The 19,603-nt window shown below is 39.3% G+C and overlaps 1 protein-coding gene across 3 annotated transcripts in view; it reads right to left on the bottom strand.

Annotated features, from left to right (window-relative positions):
• The window catches only part of LOC126369384 (moesin/ezrin/radixin homolog 1-like), a 38,375-nt gene that overhangs the window by 2,143 nt on the left and 16,629 nt on the right, over nucleotides 1–19,603 (bottom strand). For all 3 annotated transcript variants that reach the window (XM_050013770.1, XM_050013772.1, XM_050013771.1), the window contains 8 exons: nucleotides 10,878–11,000; nucleotides 10,477–10,647; nucleotides 9,986–10,197; nucleotides 9,285–9,545; nucleotides 8,783–8,888; nucleotides 5,327–5,461; nucleotides 727–873; nucleotides 166–390 (listed from right to left, as the gene is read on the bottom strand). In XM_050013770.1, the coding sequence (XP_049869727.1) occupies nucleotides 166–390; nucleotides 727–873; nucleotides 5,327–5,461; nucleotides 8,783–8,888; nucleotides 9,285–9,545; nucleotides 9,986–10,197; nucleotides 10,477–10,647; nucleotides 10,878–11,000 (1,380 nt within the window). The remainder of the gene's footprint in view (nucleotides 1–165; nucleotides 391–726; nucleotides 874–5,326; nucleotides 5,462–8,782; nucleotides 8,889–9,284; nucleotides 9,546–9,985; nucleotides 10,198–10,476; nucleotides 10,648–10,877; nucleotides 11,001–19,603) is intronic.

Raw genomic sequence — 19,603 nt, 5'->3', positions numbered from 1 at the left:
GCCACCTAACGCGTAAATCCGAGCGAGACGCCGCGCGCTCTCCCCCTTACTCTTTACGGCTATTTAAAACTAAAGTAAATCCTAGAGGGGGTGAAGTCGACGCCGGGTACGATTGGTGCGGGGCGGAGGGTTACCGTCGTATACGTGGTGTAGTGGTGTCGGTACCTTGAGCTGGTTGTGCAGGCGCTCGTTGCGCTCGGCGAGCGTGCGGCGGTCGGCCACGGGGTCGACGAGGTCGTCGGGCGCGCGCGTGAGGTCGCCGCCGCCGCCGGAGTCGGAGCCGCCGTCGGAGCCCGCGTCGTCGGCGCCGCCCGCGCCGTTGCCCGCCGCCTCCGCCACGTGGTGGTGCTGCGGGGTCGTGGCCGCCGCCAGCGCCGCCGCCGCCTCGTCCTGCCGGACACGTCACATATTACACACTTATTCCACCTAGTTATATGTTGAACTTGTCAAACTTTACTTATCTATTTGATAGAAGTTTACAATTACACTTCATCATTTTAGTCATAAGGGAAAAAATAGGTTGCTTTTTACGACTCTATGTTATTTGAACACTTAAGACTTAAGAGATGAAATGAAGAGGAACTCAACACCAAATGTAAAAAGGAGTTGGTTCGAAAATGGTTTCATACATCTTTCAAACCGTCCTGTAGACGTCGAAATCTTCACGGCACCTGCAGATAATAAACGAATTCTTCGTACAGATTGTTTGTGTAATGAGCACCGTACCTGCTTGCGGCGCGCCTCCTCGACCTCCTCCTGCAGGCGGCGCGTCTCCGTGTCCTTCACCTCCACCTCCTGCTGGATGCGCTGCACCTCCTCCTGCTTCGTGCGGATCTCTTCCTCCAGCTTGGCGCGCTCTGCCGCTTCCATGTTCTGGAAACATTAATGTGTGATCAATAATAAGCAACAAGTCTTCTTCTCTCGAGTGGGTTCTGAAGTCATTGACCGACCTGATCAACCCTGGTGTCAGGGTTACTGTTGACATGACTCATATAACGACTACACACTTATGTAAATAGTGTCCGGGACTTAACGTGCCCTCCGAAGCACGGATCATCATACTTTCGGACAATCAATGTCCTAACCGAGCTAGGGATCACAAAGGGATTATTGTGATATGTTCCCACCGGGCTTCGAACCCGGTACCTCCGGATCGTGACCCCAACGCTCAATCACTGGATCACGGAGGCCGCAACAAGTAAAACGCTTGCTTCTTCTAGCGTATGGGTGGTATGTTAGGTGGCAACTTTTTTGAATATAATTGTTCTTTTATTAAGAAAATCCTTATCCCGTCGGTGGCAAATGCCCGTTAAATCTAAAATTATTTTCCATTCGTTCTCCAACATTCACACACTTCCATTCGTTCGCAACCTCATTCATTAATCACTCGCATCAGACACGTTCACAAACTACATTCATCATCGTTCAGATACAAACATACCTACATCCTTATCCATACTTCCCACTATAATACATAAAAATAAATATCAGCGACCAATGTAAAGCGCTTGCCGTCTACGAGCACAAATACTATAAAAAAAATAACATGACTTGGCTGTATAGGCTACGGTCCCTTTGCCTGTCCTAAGGACAAAATAACTAAAAAATGTTGGACACAGACAAAATTAATTTCTGTAAAACCTTATGTTTTCAGTTAGGATAAAAAAGTAAAATAACATCTAAGTGTATTTTTTACCACAAGAACAAGTATAAGATAATATTTTACTAGTTATTTAGTATTTTACAGACTTCTTACCATATTTTATGTTGTTACTTTGTAATATTTTAAGTATTTTAAATAAAAAATAAACGACCAATTAAACATTCTTATAAAGTTTTAGTACCGTCGTGATCATTATTATAAATAAAATACATGAAGAAAAATATAAAATAACGAGTCGAAGCAAAGATCACGTAGCTCTACAGAAAATTCAATAGCATTCTACAGTATTAATGGAACGTTATTATTTACTTAAGTATTTCCGTAGTTAAGTATATTTAGTTACTTAAGGTGATACGTTTCAGTCAGCTAGGTAACGCTGCGTCAGCAGATGGCGTTACTTCTGCAGTTTTCGTATTTTTTTCCATTTATTCGTTTAGTGTTGAGTTCTGACCCAGTGAAATGTTAGGTGGCGAAATCTTACATACATTATCTTTAAGTTAAGCTACAATTTTGAAGTATTTACTGCAGATATCATATTGAAACATTGCATCAAAAGTTGGTGTCATTTCAATTTGTGTACAAACACGAAGCTGTCACACACACATGCGAACTAGGTTAGCTATTAAAAGAGATGCATAATTTGAAGTCTACTTCTAACTTCTAAATGGCGCATTTGGTAAAGCAGTCGCCGCCATTCTTAAGTTTCACGGTTCAAACCCAAGTGCATGTTTTAATTCGTTTTACTTTTTGTATTTTTTTTACAATTGAATTTGGCGAAACCGTCTATTTGTTACGGAATTTTCAAAAAGTATCACTTTTACCAATAATATTATAATTATACAATAATGTACTTTGCACTAAAGTACCTTCCGTAATTTCCGTATTTTTTATTTTGTAAAATTCTAACAGGCATTAATCGCATCAGTGAACATGCGGCTAACTAAAAAACTACTGAACGGATTTTCATACGGTTTTCACCAATGAGTAGAGTGATTCATGGGCGTGCTTTAGGGTATATAATTTATACAAGTATTTTTTTTTTTATATAAATTGGTTCAAAAAATGATGATGAATGTCAAACATAATTATCGTTACAAATATAGCCGACTTGGAGCTTTCGGCGAAAACACTGCCAGAGCCCATTGAGATATAACAAAACAACGTATGGTTGAATTGTTCCTTTTTTTGTAGGTCTACCGAAAAGTCCACAATATGTCATAATAATTATATTGTGTATAAAGAATTGTGTATATGTATTGTATGATTTTACAAATAACGATCACAGTACAGTAATAATAAGGTAGATTTTTCCTAAATTGCGTCGGTTCAAACTTTGTCGCATCGCGTTTGAAAGATGTAATAGCGCTTCAGGACGTCCCGCAAGCACGGCGCTGGTGTCGCAGTATCCGCATATAATTATTATGACTTGTCATTTAGTTCCAATAAAATCCGCGGGACTTCATACGTATGTCAGTGACAGCTGGTCATAGCATGCGGGACACTTAGCAGCTAATCGAATTCTATGTTGTTTTCGCGCCCAGTCCAGACGACTTGCAGCGCATTTCTGGACTTATATTTACGCGTGGTGTTTATTGTTAGGTTAGTTAGTTCAGGTTGAGAAGTCTTTTTTTAACGAGGACGTTAAAAAAAGACGAGGCTGGGACGTATTGAAGTAGTATTTCCATATATACGCGGCCTGAAATGGGCTGTTTCAGGGACCTGAACTGGTTGCTGTCGAACTTATTATCACGTTTTCTTGATTAAAATTCATAAATAAGTCAAATAGAAAAAAGAAAAAAGATTTTCGTTAGTTTTGGATCTGTCATGATGTCTGTGATGTTTGTTTATTTTTTATTTTTTTGTTTTGGTTTTCCCCGAAGGGTAAGGCAAAGGGAACTATGCCCATACAGCCATGTCTTACGTATTTTTTTTTCTTGATGATTAATGATATGATGAAAGGTGATGAATGATGATGATGAAACCTAAGCCCCCACCCTCGGAGTAGACTCCTACTCCGAACCCCAAACGAATTAACTCAAAAGTCCGCATAAACTTTTGAGTTATGAAGCGGCTTCCCGGCACGAAGCGAAAATAGGCAGATACACTTTGTTCATTGAATACTCCAATATAATAACACTCGCGAATGTCTTCCGACTAACTTCATGCGATCATTAACCACAAAACACCACTTCGTATTAATTATTTAGATTACTCAATGAAGAAAGCAACTGTCCCGTTCCCGTTTCCCGCCGAAAAGCCCGATGTTTGTTTATTATACATAAGAATTTCAAAATTTATCTTATTTTTTTCCTAAAGGGCAAGGCAAAGAGAACTATGCCTATACAGCCATGTCTTGTGTTTTTTTTCTTGATGATGATTAATGAAATGATGAAACCTAAGCCCCCACCCTCGGAGCAGACTCCTACTCCGAACCCCAAACGAAGTAAGCGGCTTGTTGGCGTAAAGCGAAAATAGATAGGTACACTTTGTTTATTGAATATTCCGATTTAATAATACTATCGGGAATGTTTTTCGACTAACTTAATGTGATCATTAACCACAAAACACCACTTCGTATTGATTATTTAGATTATTCAACGAAGAAATCAACCTTCCCGTTCCCGTTTCCACCAAAAAGTCCGCGGCAAAGAGAATATAAATAAATCTGTATGTTGGATTGAAAAACAATTAATTAAAAATGACTACTATCTAGGCCGGCAAATGCAACAACTTTTTTTTTGATTTGGTTTTCCCCGAAGGGTAAGGCAAAGGGAACTATGCCCGTATGGGCATAGTCATTTCATTTTATGTATTGATTTTTTATTATAATATATGTCCTCTTTTAAAACACGGTACTTACCCATTATTTAAAAATGTTATATATAGAAATATTTTTCCAATATTCCTTTTCTCAGATTGTAGTATTTTTAGTTTTTTATTTATATTTATTCTCTTCATACAAAATCTCTTTATAAATTGTCACTGACATTCTATTACACTTGTCAAGTAGTCAAAGCCTTTAGAGAAAAAAAAAACTATCACGCACACAAACTAACATTGACACCTCTACACGCTCAGCAAATACACTGTAATCTGCACCACTACAAATGTAGAATTGATCAAAATTGAGGGTCTGAAATATGGTACTTCTCGTATTCGGACCCTAAATTTTTGTTAGTTTGCGAAAATAATACACCAAAATATTACTATTTATCGGTTTTATAACAATATTCCTCTATCCGTTTTCCTGTAGCACTGCATCAACTTTTGTATGGAAAACGAATCACCTTAAGTATTTACAGAGCCATATAAGAGGCCTTTGGCGGCTAGACAATAACCCTGACAAGCGAGCCCTCACACGCTTACTGACTACAAGAAACCGAGAAGACCTGGGTAGTATACTAGATCAGAGATAAATTATGAACTTCTAATTACTTACTAAATAAAGACCGATCTAAAAATGATTTTTGTTTTTCTATTTAACTTCATTATGAATTTTAATGAAGAAAAATGAAATAATATGTCCGGCATTTTATCATGTTTTTCTACGACGTCACAGTGTGATTTTTCATACAAATACTGTAGTATCTTCTAAGTTATGTCGTTTCGTAAAAAGTAACTGATTTGACTAGTTGGAAGCTAGCTCATTAACTGTGTGTATACCTTGGTCTCCTCGAGGCGCGTCATCATGGCTTGCAGTTCGTTCTGGCGTCTCTCCAGCTCCTCCTTGGCAGCCTGGAGCTGACGCAGCTGCTCCTCCAACCTTCGGATCATATCCTGGGCCTCCATCAGATTTGCCTGCGAAGGAATATCAAGTTATAAGCAGTTGCGGACTGTATTTTGTAAGTACATATATGAAGAGAAACATATTGGCATAACAACGTATAATATTAGAAAGTTGAACTTTTCCACAACGAATTTTTATAATGTAGACAAGAAAACATATATTGTTTGTTTTGTTTTGTATATGTCGTTGTGCAATAAAGTATTATTGATTGATTGGTTGAAAACCTGGAAAGTCAACCCCAAAACGGTAAGAAAACATTAAAAGATAACATTTAGTAATGTTATGTTATAAACTGTAAGTGACAAAATTTGAATAAAAATTTGCAAATTTCGTATACGTATACATCGGAGACCTGTTTAATAAAATAAACATTACAATCGTAAAATACATTTACATTTTAGTGTTCATTACGTAACCACTATGCAGTTATAAAATATTTCTTACCAAGCCACATACGCACTCCGCAATGTACATTAAACATGTTATAATTATAATGTTTCTAAAACAGGACCTGCAATATGAATCATCACACTATGATAAAGGTTTGTCTACAATCAGGTGATCACATCAGATAGGACTCTTAAATTAATGTCCTGTTTCAGTCGACGTCTACGACATCTCTGGTTTGTGGGCGAATTTGGTAGAATAATGATACATTTACAATGGTTGATGATGCTATTCTACCCTATTGTAACTGTAAAACATAACTCTCAACAGTTTTTTAGAACAAAAACGATTATGTAATCAAATCGACGATAAGCTATCCAAATAGGCATGACTTAAAAACCGTAAATATGAAACATAAATAGCCCATTGTTATATAAATATCGATTGAATTTAAACAATTGCCGCTTTTTCAGTCTTCCAAGCGAATGGAGGTTTGTAACGAAAAAGAGAGAACGACCCTAAGGTACCCTAATTATTGATTGATTGATTGATTGATTGACCCTGGTTCAAATTACGAATATTCACGAATAAAAAATATATATAAGCGGTGATCGTGTATTTAACAGCCATGTAAAGTTCAATCAAATTAATTGATAATTCGATTCAATTTTGCTAGGCAGTAAATAAATAAATCAACTTATACCTACGAATAAATAGACTTATACACACGTGGTACGTATCAGATAAAAAAAAACAATTTAAAAATAAGATCTTAAAATAAAAAAAATCTTAAATAATCTTAAAATTATAAGAAATAACTAAACAACAGTGTTACTAGGCCGTGTAACTCGAGTTGTCGGAAATGTTACTATATGGTAATTAGTGTGTAATGAAATGATGTTATGTAAACGGAAAGAAAGGCGTTGAATGTCAAGTTCAATTCTAATTAAAAAGTGTAATCTCGCCTGCAGTCCCGATCGGGGTGGGCAGAGTCAGAAAACAAAGTGCAGCTACACGTAGCATGGAGATAAATATATACATAAATAACAACACACGACACGTTGACGTTATGTCTGCCCACTTACTATGGAATACGGGCGTAAGTTTATTACTTATGCATTTAATTGCGCGTGCGATGACGTTATGCAACTGGACACAATTAGGACAACCGAACAGCATTGAATGACAAAAACAATAGAAACAACGGGTTAAAAATGGTATATACTATCTTTATTTTGAAATGACTTGTGCTGAAAAAAATAGGATATTTTATGTAGAAAACCATTTGTGGCATGATTTATTGTGAGCGACAAATAGCGAGCACTGTGGTCTCTTACCCCGGTAGATGTATTCCACGTACAGCGCCTACGCGTTCAGCACCTGACGTATTCCACATTCAGCACCTACGGCTCAGTATCTCTTGAGATCTCTAGCTCTAGTGATATGTCGGGGTGTATTTGTTTTGAAGGACGTCATTAAATGAAAGATATCCATTAAAATAAGTAGTATATTTATTAATCGTACTTATATAAATATATAAATAAATATGAGCTCTCGACTATATTTTCCAATCGGAATCGTACTTATCATAGAAAAAAATATGATTTAGTTGATCCTCTTTACGTATTGCGGTGATCATGTGAACTTTTCTGTTTTATTTTATACTATCTCCCTCGAACTCCTGTACTTTTTTATGCCGGTCAAAACTACGGACCAAAAGTTCACATCAAAGCAATCTGAAAAAGCAATATTGCTTTTTGACATTTGTTCGCATTGCGCACTTATTTTGATATGCTCAAATGTCAAATTGTTTTTTTAAATGAATTGCTTCGATGTGGCCTTCTTAACCCCCATGTGATAAACTAAGTTCCAAACTTTACTTCGAATAGTTCGGTGTGTCCGGGATGTGGCTTAGTCTAAGAGTGATGCGGGAAAAAAGAGAAGTACGAACAGTGTGACAAGGGTTGTGAACGATAAATGTTGCAGTATCAACCTGTGAGCATTCCATCTCTCATCTGGTGATCATGGAGAGTCTAACCTTAAAAAGACTCGAAAAGAAGTAGCTTGTACGAACAGTGTGACAAGGGGGGTTAAAAACGCCACATCGAAGCAATTCATCTCAAAAGCAGTTTGACATTTGCACATATACTAGTAAGTGCGCCAGCCAACAAATGTCAAAAGCAATATTGCATATTTAGATGAATTGCTTCGATGTCGCCTTTTTAACCCTGAAGAACTGTAAATGTCCATGTTAGCATGTACGGTCATCATCATCATCATCATCAGCCCATTAACGTCCCCACTGCTGGGGCACGGGCCTTCCCTATGGATGGATAGGGAGATCGGGCCTTAAACCACCACGCGGGCCCAGTGCGGATTGGTGGTTATTAACGACTGCTAATGCAGCCGGGACCAACGGCTTAACGTGCCTTCCGAAGCACGGAGGAGCTCGAGATGAAAACTTTTTTTTTGTGGTCACCCATCCTATGACCGGCCTCTGCGAAAGTTGCTTTACTTCAACAATCACAGACCGAGCGCGTTAACCGCTGCGCCACCGAGCTCCTCATGTACGGTCACGAGCATTAATATGTATACACTTTGGTACCATGTCACATTAACTTTTTTGACAAATTGAACTGTAAGTCTCACTAAATGTCAAAAATATTAGTGCGACAGAGTCCTAAAGTGGGTACATTATATTGCTCATGACTGTTACCTGTGAGCGCTCCATCTTTTGCTGCTGGTGATCATACTTTAAAGTTGTAAGACTGAATGTCCTTTTAATCTCCATCCAAATCCAATTGATTACCTATTGCGTCTGGAAATCTAGGCCTTAGGATATTATGGAGAGTCTTAACCTTAGTTTAAGAGCGTCGAAAAGACGTGGCGTGTACGAACAGTGTGACAAGGGCTGTGAACGATAAATGTCGCATGTTAGTATGTACCTGTGAGCGCTCCATCTCCTCCTGCATCTGCCGCAGTCGGTCCTCGTACTCCTGTTGTTTCTTCTCGGCGCGCTCGCGGGCCGCAATCTCAAGTTGCAGCTTTTCTCTGTTTAGACAAAAATTGCAACTTAAAATCTATACATTTTCCAACATTTTATCAAATCTCTCCTTTGGCGACTCTTTTGAGTCTAACTTTAATGCTACGGTTGATAAGATCCACAAAAGAAGAAGAGCTTTTATGTAAGTCATTTTTAAAATAATTTCATGTATTTTGAAAATTACTCAATGAATGTCTTATGAACAAAATTATAATTCAGTCTTTTGTTTAGGTACACTATAGCTTGATATGATTTAATACCATAGTAAGTGAATCGGTCAAGAGTATGATCTGAACTTGTACTTTTTATAACCCTCCTGCCCCCGCACGTCTGTCGCTACCCAAGACGCGATAGCTTTCACGGTCAGACTATTAGTATAACTGATGATGCGATTCATCACTTACCTCTGAGCCTGTTTGGCGAGTTTCTCCTCCCTGGCTTGAGCCTTCATCTGCTGCACGTCGATGGTATCAGGCTTGCGCCGGCGCATGTACAGCTCGTGGTTGCCCATGCACAGCGCGAGGATCCGCTTGTTGACGCGCACACGGGGCGCGAAGAACACGAAGTCCGGCGCCTTCTTGTCGATCGGCTTGATGATGAACTTGCGGTCGTTGAACGAGATGTTCCGGATTTCCGACCACGGGAACCCGATTTTTGGGGTCAGTCTGTGGAGATGACAGATCTTTTATTTTAAATCTTTTGAAACAAGTAATTTTGAAAGGTCCGTATAAAGTAGGCATTATAAATTAGTAAATGTTACCTATAAGTGGAAAACAAATTAATATAGGCGACTACCATCAAAAACACGTAAAACCGTTGATCCCGGTTACTATTTACTGATGTAAGGACGTAGTCTTACTAGACCCATATCAGGCATTTGGAGGCTCAATAATAATCCTGGCACCAGGGTAGGTCATCCACCGCACAAGCCACACGATAGAATATTAAAAACACAAAATCTTAGAAGTCTTTCCATCAGACATACTGTACCAAAATAAAATAGTTTGCTATACCAATGACTTAGAAAGAAAGAAATAAGAGACACAGAGACATTATACGTCTGTCCGGCACTGAACGCAGAAGGCTTTCAACAATGTCAACGTACTTGTCATCCTTCTCGTAGATGTTGAGCCCTAGAGCGTCGACGCCGAGCCAGAGCTCGGTGTTCTTCTTGTTGCGGATCTCGAAATAGTTGACGCCGTACATCTCGAGGTCCTGCGCGATCTTAAGGTACTCCATCATGGCGTCCTCGCGCAGCATGCCGCGGTGCTCCTGCCACCAATTCGTGATGCTCTGCTCCCACTCTTCGCGGGACATCTGCAAGTAACGTCATATGATTAAATGTTAATCCTATAATTATAAAAAATAAATCGTCTTCAGTTGACGTTATGAAGTATATGATGATGATGGTGATAAAAAGCAAACGTGTATATTTTTTGAATTATTGTTGCTTGAAGTTTATATGTTATTCTCGAAACAGTCTGTGTTAACTAGTTGGAATGTTCTTTTGTGTCTTTTGTTTATATCTTCGGTGTTTGGGATTAGGCACTAGTATGGCAGCTCTATGTATGGCAGTGCTGCTGTAGTGGTGCATACCTTGTGCTGGTCGGTGACGCGCTGCGGCAACAGACGGTCGTTGGCCAGGAAGCCGGCGCCGTGCAGCGCGGGGTTGTGGTCGCCGTGTCTCGCCTGCACCGCGTACGATGCGAGTAGCACCGACGTCTCCGGCGGGCAGTAGATCTCGTCCGACAGGATCGCGTTCTTCACCTGTGTGGGGAGGTTTTAATATAAATATGCTAACAAGCTAAATCACGAGTCTATCACAAACGTCATGATGATGCCAAAAGTGACGATCTCATTGCACTAGCCAATGTTGCCCGACTGCTGGACAAAGGCATTCTCTTCATCTCTCCACCTTTCACGATCCTTAGTGAACTGGAGCCACGCATTACTCGGGAATGAAACGTACTTAATATATTGAATCTTTTGTATTATACCTGAAGGTAGAAGAGCTTGAGTGTGATCTCCTGTATGAGCTCGTCGGCCACATCCTCGGGGTAGAATTTGGCGCGGAACTTGAACTGCAGGGGGTTCTCCTTCTTGACGTCCTGTTGCATCACCTGGAAGTAACACAAGGGGTTATACTGGTATTATATTCAACTAGTTCTCAGTCTACTGTATGTACATGTAAATACACTTCTCATCAAAAAAATCGAAACACTTCCGTTTTCATTGTTTCTGTCCGAATTTAACACAAAAAAGAATTCATACGATGAAAAAAAATACATAAATGTATAGCTGGCAGTTTGGCCATTACAGTAATAAGCGAAAATTCTAAATTCAAAATTAGAATTTCATTTGTTTATCTTATAAACGAAATGAATCACTGTTTAGAGACAAATGTGTGTTTAGGGTTGGAGTACATTTAGCGTTTAAAAACTAAAAATTGGCGCCTATCCTTAAACTTTTTGTTTTTTATTTCAATACTGTGACTTTGGGACGTCTGAAAAAAGGTTTTTTTTCTAAAACGTATGGATACTTCGCCCACAGAAGCCGCCCAAGTTGTGGCATTGCTGGATTCTGGCCTTAGTCAGCGTGTTGTGGCTTCAAGACTGCATCTAAGCCTGTCATCTGTTCATAGAGTCTATAAACGTTATCGGGAGACTGGTTTGTTCACGCGCCGTTCAGGATCTGGCAGGAATCGGGTCACTTCTGAGCGAGATGATCGATTTATTGTAACAACTTCTTTAAGAAATCGACGCCTTAACGCTTTTCAACTGCAGCAGCGGCTTCGTGTTGTACGAAGGGTGGCTGTAAGTGACTCTACAATTAGAAGAAGGTTGAAGGATCGTGGACTGGTACCGCATAAGCCAGCAAATGGGCCGAAATTAACTGCAGACCATCGAAGAGCGCGCCTTAACTTTGCACGTGAGCACCTAAATTGGTCATACCTACAGTGGAGCAAAGTTCTCTTTTCTGATGAGTGTAAAATTATGCTGTATGGTAACGACGGAAGGAACAAGGTCTACAGAAGAGACGGAGAACGCTATGCACAATGCTGCATTGAAGAAAAGGTCAGCTATGGTGGCGGTTCGTGGACGGTTTGGGGAGGAATCAGCGCCGACGGTAAGACGGTAAGAAGAGTGTCTCGAGCCTCATGTGATGCCCTATGCACATTTTATTGGCAACGGCTTCATATTCATGCACGACAATGCTAGGGCTCACACCGCGGGCGTCGTACGAGATTATCTTAACGAAGTCGATATCTCTATTATGGAATGGCCAGCAAGAAGCCCGGACATGAATCCCATTGAACATCTGTGGGATGAATTAAAGAGACGAATTCGAGCAAGAGATCCTGCCCCAGAAACACTTAGCCAGCTGCAAGATGCAATCCAAGAGGAATGGGACAATATACCACAGCATGTGATCGTGACTCTCATCCGATCGATGAAGAACCGTATGGAAGCAGTAATTAGAGCTCGGGGAGGGAATACAAGTTATTAAATAAACGTTTTTTAGCTTTTTTTTCATTTACGTGTGTTGTTTTATCCATTTCCTTTATACTCCATACGGAATAAAAATGACTCATTTAACAAAATACGAAACCTATGAAAAATTCATTTAAATTTAGAACATTAACATTAAGATTTGATAAGCTCATATTACTCACTATTAAACGACATTTAACATTTATTCCTAAATGTACACATTTTTCTGATAATCCTGACAAAACGTAAACTTGCAAGGTGTTTCGATTTTTTTGATGAGAAGTGTATTTAGGAAGGTGCGACGCTAGAACTTAATTTTCAGCATATTACATTTTCCTACACGAAATAGAGACCCGTTTTTTTCATAAATCAAAAATATAGATTATTATAGTAATAATGAACTTGGTAACAGTAACATGAAAATAATAGCTACTAATTCAAAGGATGAAACAATAAAAAAGAAAGTAAGTACATATTAAGTTATAGGGTTTCACCTTATGAACAATATAACGTAGAGGACACTATTAGAATCGATTGGGACATCTATAGGACAAACAAATACAAGCAAGACTAGACATTGAAATAGGGCAACCACACACGACATACCACACAGAATGGAGATATCTTACCCATCTGGAGAATGGTAGAGACCCTGACTTCGTAGAGTGCCCACACGTCCAGAGAAGCGTTAAAAAGGCAACAATTAATTACAATTCAGCGCCAGCGCGTGGCAATATTAACACCTCGGTCATAATCAATACTGGATTCAATATTGTGTTGATGTATTAATCCTGCTTTTGGTGACAGGCTGTTATCAACCGGACGGGTACGCGATTAAATATTATGTAGAGGACCAGGAATAATACTCATTGGTAGATTAAAAATACACAATCTTCACCAATATAGTAACATTAAATATTAAAAATTACGCTAACAATAATTGCAATTGCAATACCGACTGAACAGACAGCTCATTACTAGTCTTGTCCCCATTTTCAGTTGCAACAATAATTACTGTTCCAACTAGGATCAATTAAAGAGCAGAAAAACTCCAAATTAACTTAGTAATGTCACTATGTCGTGTCGAGGAGTCAACGCACTCATTAACTGATCTATTTAGCTCAGTTGTAAGACGCCTGGCATCAGACTTGAGTATTCCTTGCCCTTTTACACTTGTTGTTGGCATATTTGAAACACAGCACAATTTCTATTTACGGTAAATTAACTGCGATAAGTGTTGCTACATTAAACATTTTTATACACATTATACAGTGTACCACACAAATTGTTACAGTGCCGCAAAATCCGCCGAAAATCACACAACACGGAGGATCACCGTACACATGTTATCGTGTGTGTAATACGTCCATGAGATGCAAGATAAGATTAGCCTTGGCGACGCCGGCCGCGATAAATACCTATAATTATTATCGCTGGCTTATTAGTAATATTCTAACACATATATTTATATCCATGAAAATAATCATTTAAGATAAAACGTGTTAGAAATTAGATTGTTGTCTGATAGGCGATTGGTGTTACGAAATTTTTCATGTTATCGTAATCAGCCTATTTTAATTGACGCACAATAGTCAAATTACGGACCTGGCGTTACATTTGTCGACTAGAATAATATTCAGTGACAGACTAATACATCTGCAAACATATATGTAGATAAGTACGTTGAAGTTACAATATTCAAGCGAAGTGGCAATACTATTGGTATGACGAACGTGTCGAATCGAATCTCGTCGTGTTGACTATATTTGCACGTAGCAAATAACTTATACATATTATTGGATATTAGCGAACACTTATTTATGTATTAGCTTAGTAAGGGGGTGATCTCAGAGCCATTACCGATGTGTAACGTGTGCAGGAAACACGAAATTGCCTTATGTATAAAACGTGTAGGGAATTGTGAGGTCGATGAATTTTCCTGTTTGTTTTACCTACAGGTGATGATGACACAACCAGCGGAAATGCAAGGACATTACCGATCATACGGGGCTGTACAGGAATTCTAGAGCATACCAGGTGTAGGCTACGACAGATGAGAGATCGTGACGGTATTTAAGAGCAAGTTTCAACAAGCTTATCTTTTGACTGATTGTTTTATAACCGAGCTTTACTACGCTTTTGTTTATAAGTCTGGGATCATCAGGTTCTTTAGCAGGTTCTTGACCTAAATTCTTCACTGTTATAGGTTCTAGTTAGCTCTGTTGTAAGTTCTAGCGTGTCTACGTTCTCTAGCTGGTCGGATCCCTCGCTTACCAAGTCGTCAGCTCTATCGTAAGCGGCCTCCTCATCGTCTTCTTCAGGCGACACCAGTTTTTTGATCGCCGTAGTTATACACCTGGCCGTTTTTTCCACTATCGAATCCGGCTTGTTAACAACACAAACGATTCAACAGAATTAGAATATCAGAAATCATCTTTGTAAAAACGATGAAATGGTTACTCTAAGTGGCTGAATTGGATAACTTTTCCAATTTATCTTGATTTCATTCTGCGGGACAGTGAATGCCAGATTCAATGTCATGATTGGACACAATTGAAATTTAGATCGTCAACATTCCGTGATACTCCATGATTAAACTTATCTTATTTACAACCTGTAAAAGGCATTAAAATTAAAACGAACGTCAATACAAAAACAAATATAAATGTATTGAAACGATTCAATAAATCAGTGAAGCAGGTGCGCGCCACGCAGGTGGCTTCGTGTAGGTGTTAATGGGAGCGCTAAAATGTCCAGCATTCGACCGCAGAAATACATTCAAATATGAGGTATCTCCATGTCTGCACGGCTGTGAGCGACGTCTTAGGCCCCCGCCGAGGATTGAGCAACGCAGCAGCCAGCCGTGGGAGCGGCGAAAGTACGGTCGTTGAACCCACGCCCGCGATACCACCACAATCAGCTGTTCTTATGCGCGCATGCCAAGATAATGCAGCGTAATGCACTGCGCTGATCAAGATTTCAACTTTGCACATAACGAAGTTGACATTTGAATGGACTGGGAACGGGATCCGGAATACATGAGAAGCAATACTAGAACATGGTGATGTCGCATTAACACGTTACGCGTACGTGATTACATCAATCTGGATTAGATGTGAAACTTGCGAATAATCGTGAGATATTTCGCCATCAATTCATTCGCACACGCACGGGGCAAGCTGTGTGGTGTGACAGAGATGACCATACTGCGGCGTCGCGTGTCGCTAACCCAGTTGCCGGACGACGCCATCGCCATGCCACCTTGCGCGACCCTTCTCTCATGTTGCTTGACACGATTACCAAGAAAAGTGCGAACGCGATGTGAATTCTCTTAGATGAGAATTGCAGAGGAAAATCAATGTTTTTTTCCTTACCGATGAATAGTTACGGATGCAACATGAGCCAGTTAAAATGTAGGTGCCTTACGAGGTTTACCCAATCAAGAGGGGGGTTACCGAGAACCTGTTCCGAGCGTTTAGATTACGAATCAAGATGGTTCGGGTATTAGCGTTTGGAGGGCACGCAGGTGTGTAATGCAGAGGAGACAGACAAGGTCGTCACCAGGCAGCCGTTACGCCACTTTCTCCCGTCTGTGCCACGCCACGGCTTGTACCATATTACGGCATTTCTGTTCTTCGCGTGTTGACCTACTAACTCAACAGTTGGCTAGAGCGGTTATCTTGCGTTTCGTGTATTGCTTTCATTGACGCTGAAAGCGGTTAACAAGTTATTTAATAATTTGCCTGCAACAACTAACTCCTCGAATACACGGAAGATGTTATTCAATTCCCAATTCAAAGATTTCAATTTGTTAAAATCGTCTCATATAAACTTTGATACGCAAATTCTGACGTAAGACCACTATCCAAACTGTCATGGATGACAAGTATTGTAGTGTGCTGATCTCGCCAATACTTATCGAGGGATTGACGTCAGACGCGCAAACGTTTCCATTGATCCGCGATTGTAGTCTGTTTAGTACCGACGTTAAGAGCTCGCGCATAGATGAATACGAAGCACTTGTTTTGGTGGAGTCAAGGACATGTATTGTTCCGGTGGGAGGTCGCACCTGGCTGGAGCATTCGGCGTGGGAACGGGGTCACGCGGGCGCTCCGCAGCGTCTCGCCTCGCTGACCGCGCTTCCTATGTGCCGATTTGGCCTAACCCTCTGCAACGATACTCACGTATAAGTTGTTAAAGTCGCAAAATTATAGTCATTACTTACGAGTAAAAATCCCCGTAAATACTTGGCTGTAAGATTCTTCATAAGAACAAATAAGTTTTCTCCAAGTGCAATCTCATACGTGGATTTTTCACATATGTTTTGCATCGTTTATAAGTTGAAACGAATTTATCTTACTAGTTTATAGATCGAGCGGTACAATAATCTGATAATCATAATATGTTTCATTGTTTCCCATCCAACTATCGACAGATATTTTTAGCGTTCATGTTCAATTTGCTTACTAAGTATTTTAAAAGCGCTGACATAACGAATCTGCTCAATTTACGGGTGTCAGTGACATTTTCCAAAATATTATTATAAGTTTCCAGCAGATATCAATATTGTTACAAATAAATACAATGACGTAAACGTCGAGCTGAATTGTAATCATAAAATATGTGGATTGTGTGAAATTCCGTGGAATGTTGTCAGAGTGGATAATCTTATTGTCGATAAGGTGGTGGTCGGAGAGTGGAACAGAAGATATCAGCAGGCGATCCGTGACGCAACAACGCGGGCGCGTCACTGCATGTATCGGGGCCGTGCTCCGTACGCGATCATCATAATTATCGCGCAAAAACCAGCATTCCACCCGCCGCCCGCGCAGCTCCGGAGAACGAGATCGCGTGCCGGCCTGCTACACCCACAGCACCAGGGCTGTATGCTGACCACATACGGGAATTGTCGAGGAAATATATTTTAAGCTGGTGGATGGAACGATCAAGTCACAATTGCTCACGGTAATATTAGAATGACCTATCGCGAAATAAATAAATAGTGACCTTCGTCTATTTAAGTATTCGATTATTGTGTCATAGTTCTATAATGTGAGTTACGATTATTACACAATACAATTAAGAAAACGCTTCTAAAAATTATCATTGGTGATTTGAACGGTTTCCGTTTCTCCAATCCAATGTTAATATTTTTTGCCGGCAGCCCTAATACGGATGAGGGTATTTAATGCGATTTACAATCATGGCAAAGACGAGGCTGAATCTACGAACATAAATCTTGTTCAGATTATATTTGAGCTCGTGATGAATGAAAAAAAATTCATAGAATAGTACAATCCAGGCAAAGCTTTCGATTGCGTTGCTCACGTAGCAGAACAAAAACAATCCAATCTGAAATTGATGAAACCATTAATATGCATGAAGTGTGTTTAATGATCCTATTTTGTCATATAAAAGAAAGTTATCTCAACGAGTTCATAAGTTTTAATGATACGTGAAACAACAGAACCTCGCGTTAATTATGCAACGAGAATTTGGAGAAAGCTTATAATAGAGTCTGAATAAATGACTTAAGAATTTTAATAGCAAAAGTAATAATGACATATTTAAGATTGAGGCTGGTTTGGGCGGCAATTATGTGACTAATTTCTGTGAGGATTCTGAACAATGTACGAATTGTGAGTTTTTTGCAGAATGATCTCACCAACATGTGGGCAAAGTTAGTCACGATCGTCACCACATACGTAAATTGTATAGGACAATCTATGGTAAGTGCGAAAATAAACAAAAATAGACGCAAACACGTTCTTTTCTAAATTGATTAAATAGCAAGAATTTGTATTTTTTTAAAACTATAAAATTATTCTAGCATACCTAACGCTTGTCTGACTTCTTGACGTAATTAGCAAACCGCAACCACGATACGGAAATTTTGATGAATCACATGATTCACGCGTTATCAGTAGAAAAATAAAATAAATTATCACGACTTGTAAAAATTAAATAACGGCGACTGAAATCAAAATCATTGTGGAGAATTCGGCCTTGGCATTTTACCTGCGGCAAGATAAGGTGAGCTAAGGGCATGCGTTGAATTCAAAAATGACAACCGGAATCCAAGGTTCGAATGGTTATAGCAAACACGAACGCACGATTCAGACGATGGTATAGAGAATGATGATGACTAAATAAATACTGACGTACGCGTAGGAGGCGATTTGGGAATTTATATAAAAACTTATCGAATAATCACAAGACCAAATCGTTATAAGTATGATCACTGGAACAACAAACGTGAGTTTCCGTCTGCTTGATACTTGGGTGCACGAAATTGAGACAATTTAATTAGTGGTTGACAATGTTGCTGATTAGGTACTTGAAAATCAATAGAATGCAGTCAAGCGCTGGTTCCATCCATATAGGCAAGTTTGTAACACCCTATATTAATGAAGCTTGTTCGACAAAATGTGAGTAACATGATTGATTTGAACGACGACATCCAAAGCGATACGCGTGACATTATACCGCGCGGGCACTGGGCGCGCACTGCGGAGAAATCACACAATTATGGCTAGTTGCCACTTGACGCACCTAACTTTCGCGACCGACGTTATTCGATTTCGCTAATGTACAATCTTGTGCCTTGTATACTCGGACTACACGTTATTTAGACTAGAACGAAAAGCTGAAAATTTTTCACTTTCGTTGTAATATATTAATACATACATAAATTTGATTTAAAACCAACAGGCGATTGAAGATCTAAGAAATATTATTATAATAAAAAAAACCCATTAAATTATCATCAACTTATTTGATATTACCGCTAACGAAACACGATATTTTGCTTAAGGATGATTGCACTATGATATTTAGTGAATAGTGAGTCAAACTTTAAGAACGCGATAACATTAATTGTACATTCTCGTTAGTAGACTTATCAATAACGTCATCGGCTTACTCACACTGGATTTGATCGGTATTAGATGAATCAACGTAACCGTATAAAATGAATAAAGTAAGCAAATGCAAAACACAAAAAAACACACAAACACACAAACTCACAAACACACACGCACACGCAAGTGGCTTTCATTTTATTATACTTAATGTTAATTTGCATGCTATAATCCATTACAATATAAATCATTATATCCATATTCCCAAATAAACAGAATGTATCTAGTTGGGAATATGTTTGCAAATTTAGTAACATAGTGAGATATTATGCCTTGTCACGTTACATACGGGAATACGTATTGGTAGCCTGT

Source organism: Pectinophora gossypiella, chromosome 9 (assembly GCF_024362695.1).
Source record: "Pectinophora gossypiella chromosome 9, ilPecGoss1.1, whole genome shotgun sequence".
NCBI lineage: Eukaryota > Metazoa > Arthropoda > Insecta > Lepidoptera > Gelechiidae > Pectinophora > Pectinophora gossypiella.
This window is presented reverse-complemented; position numbering and strand designations above follow the sequence as displayed.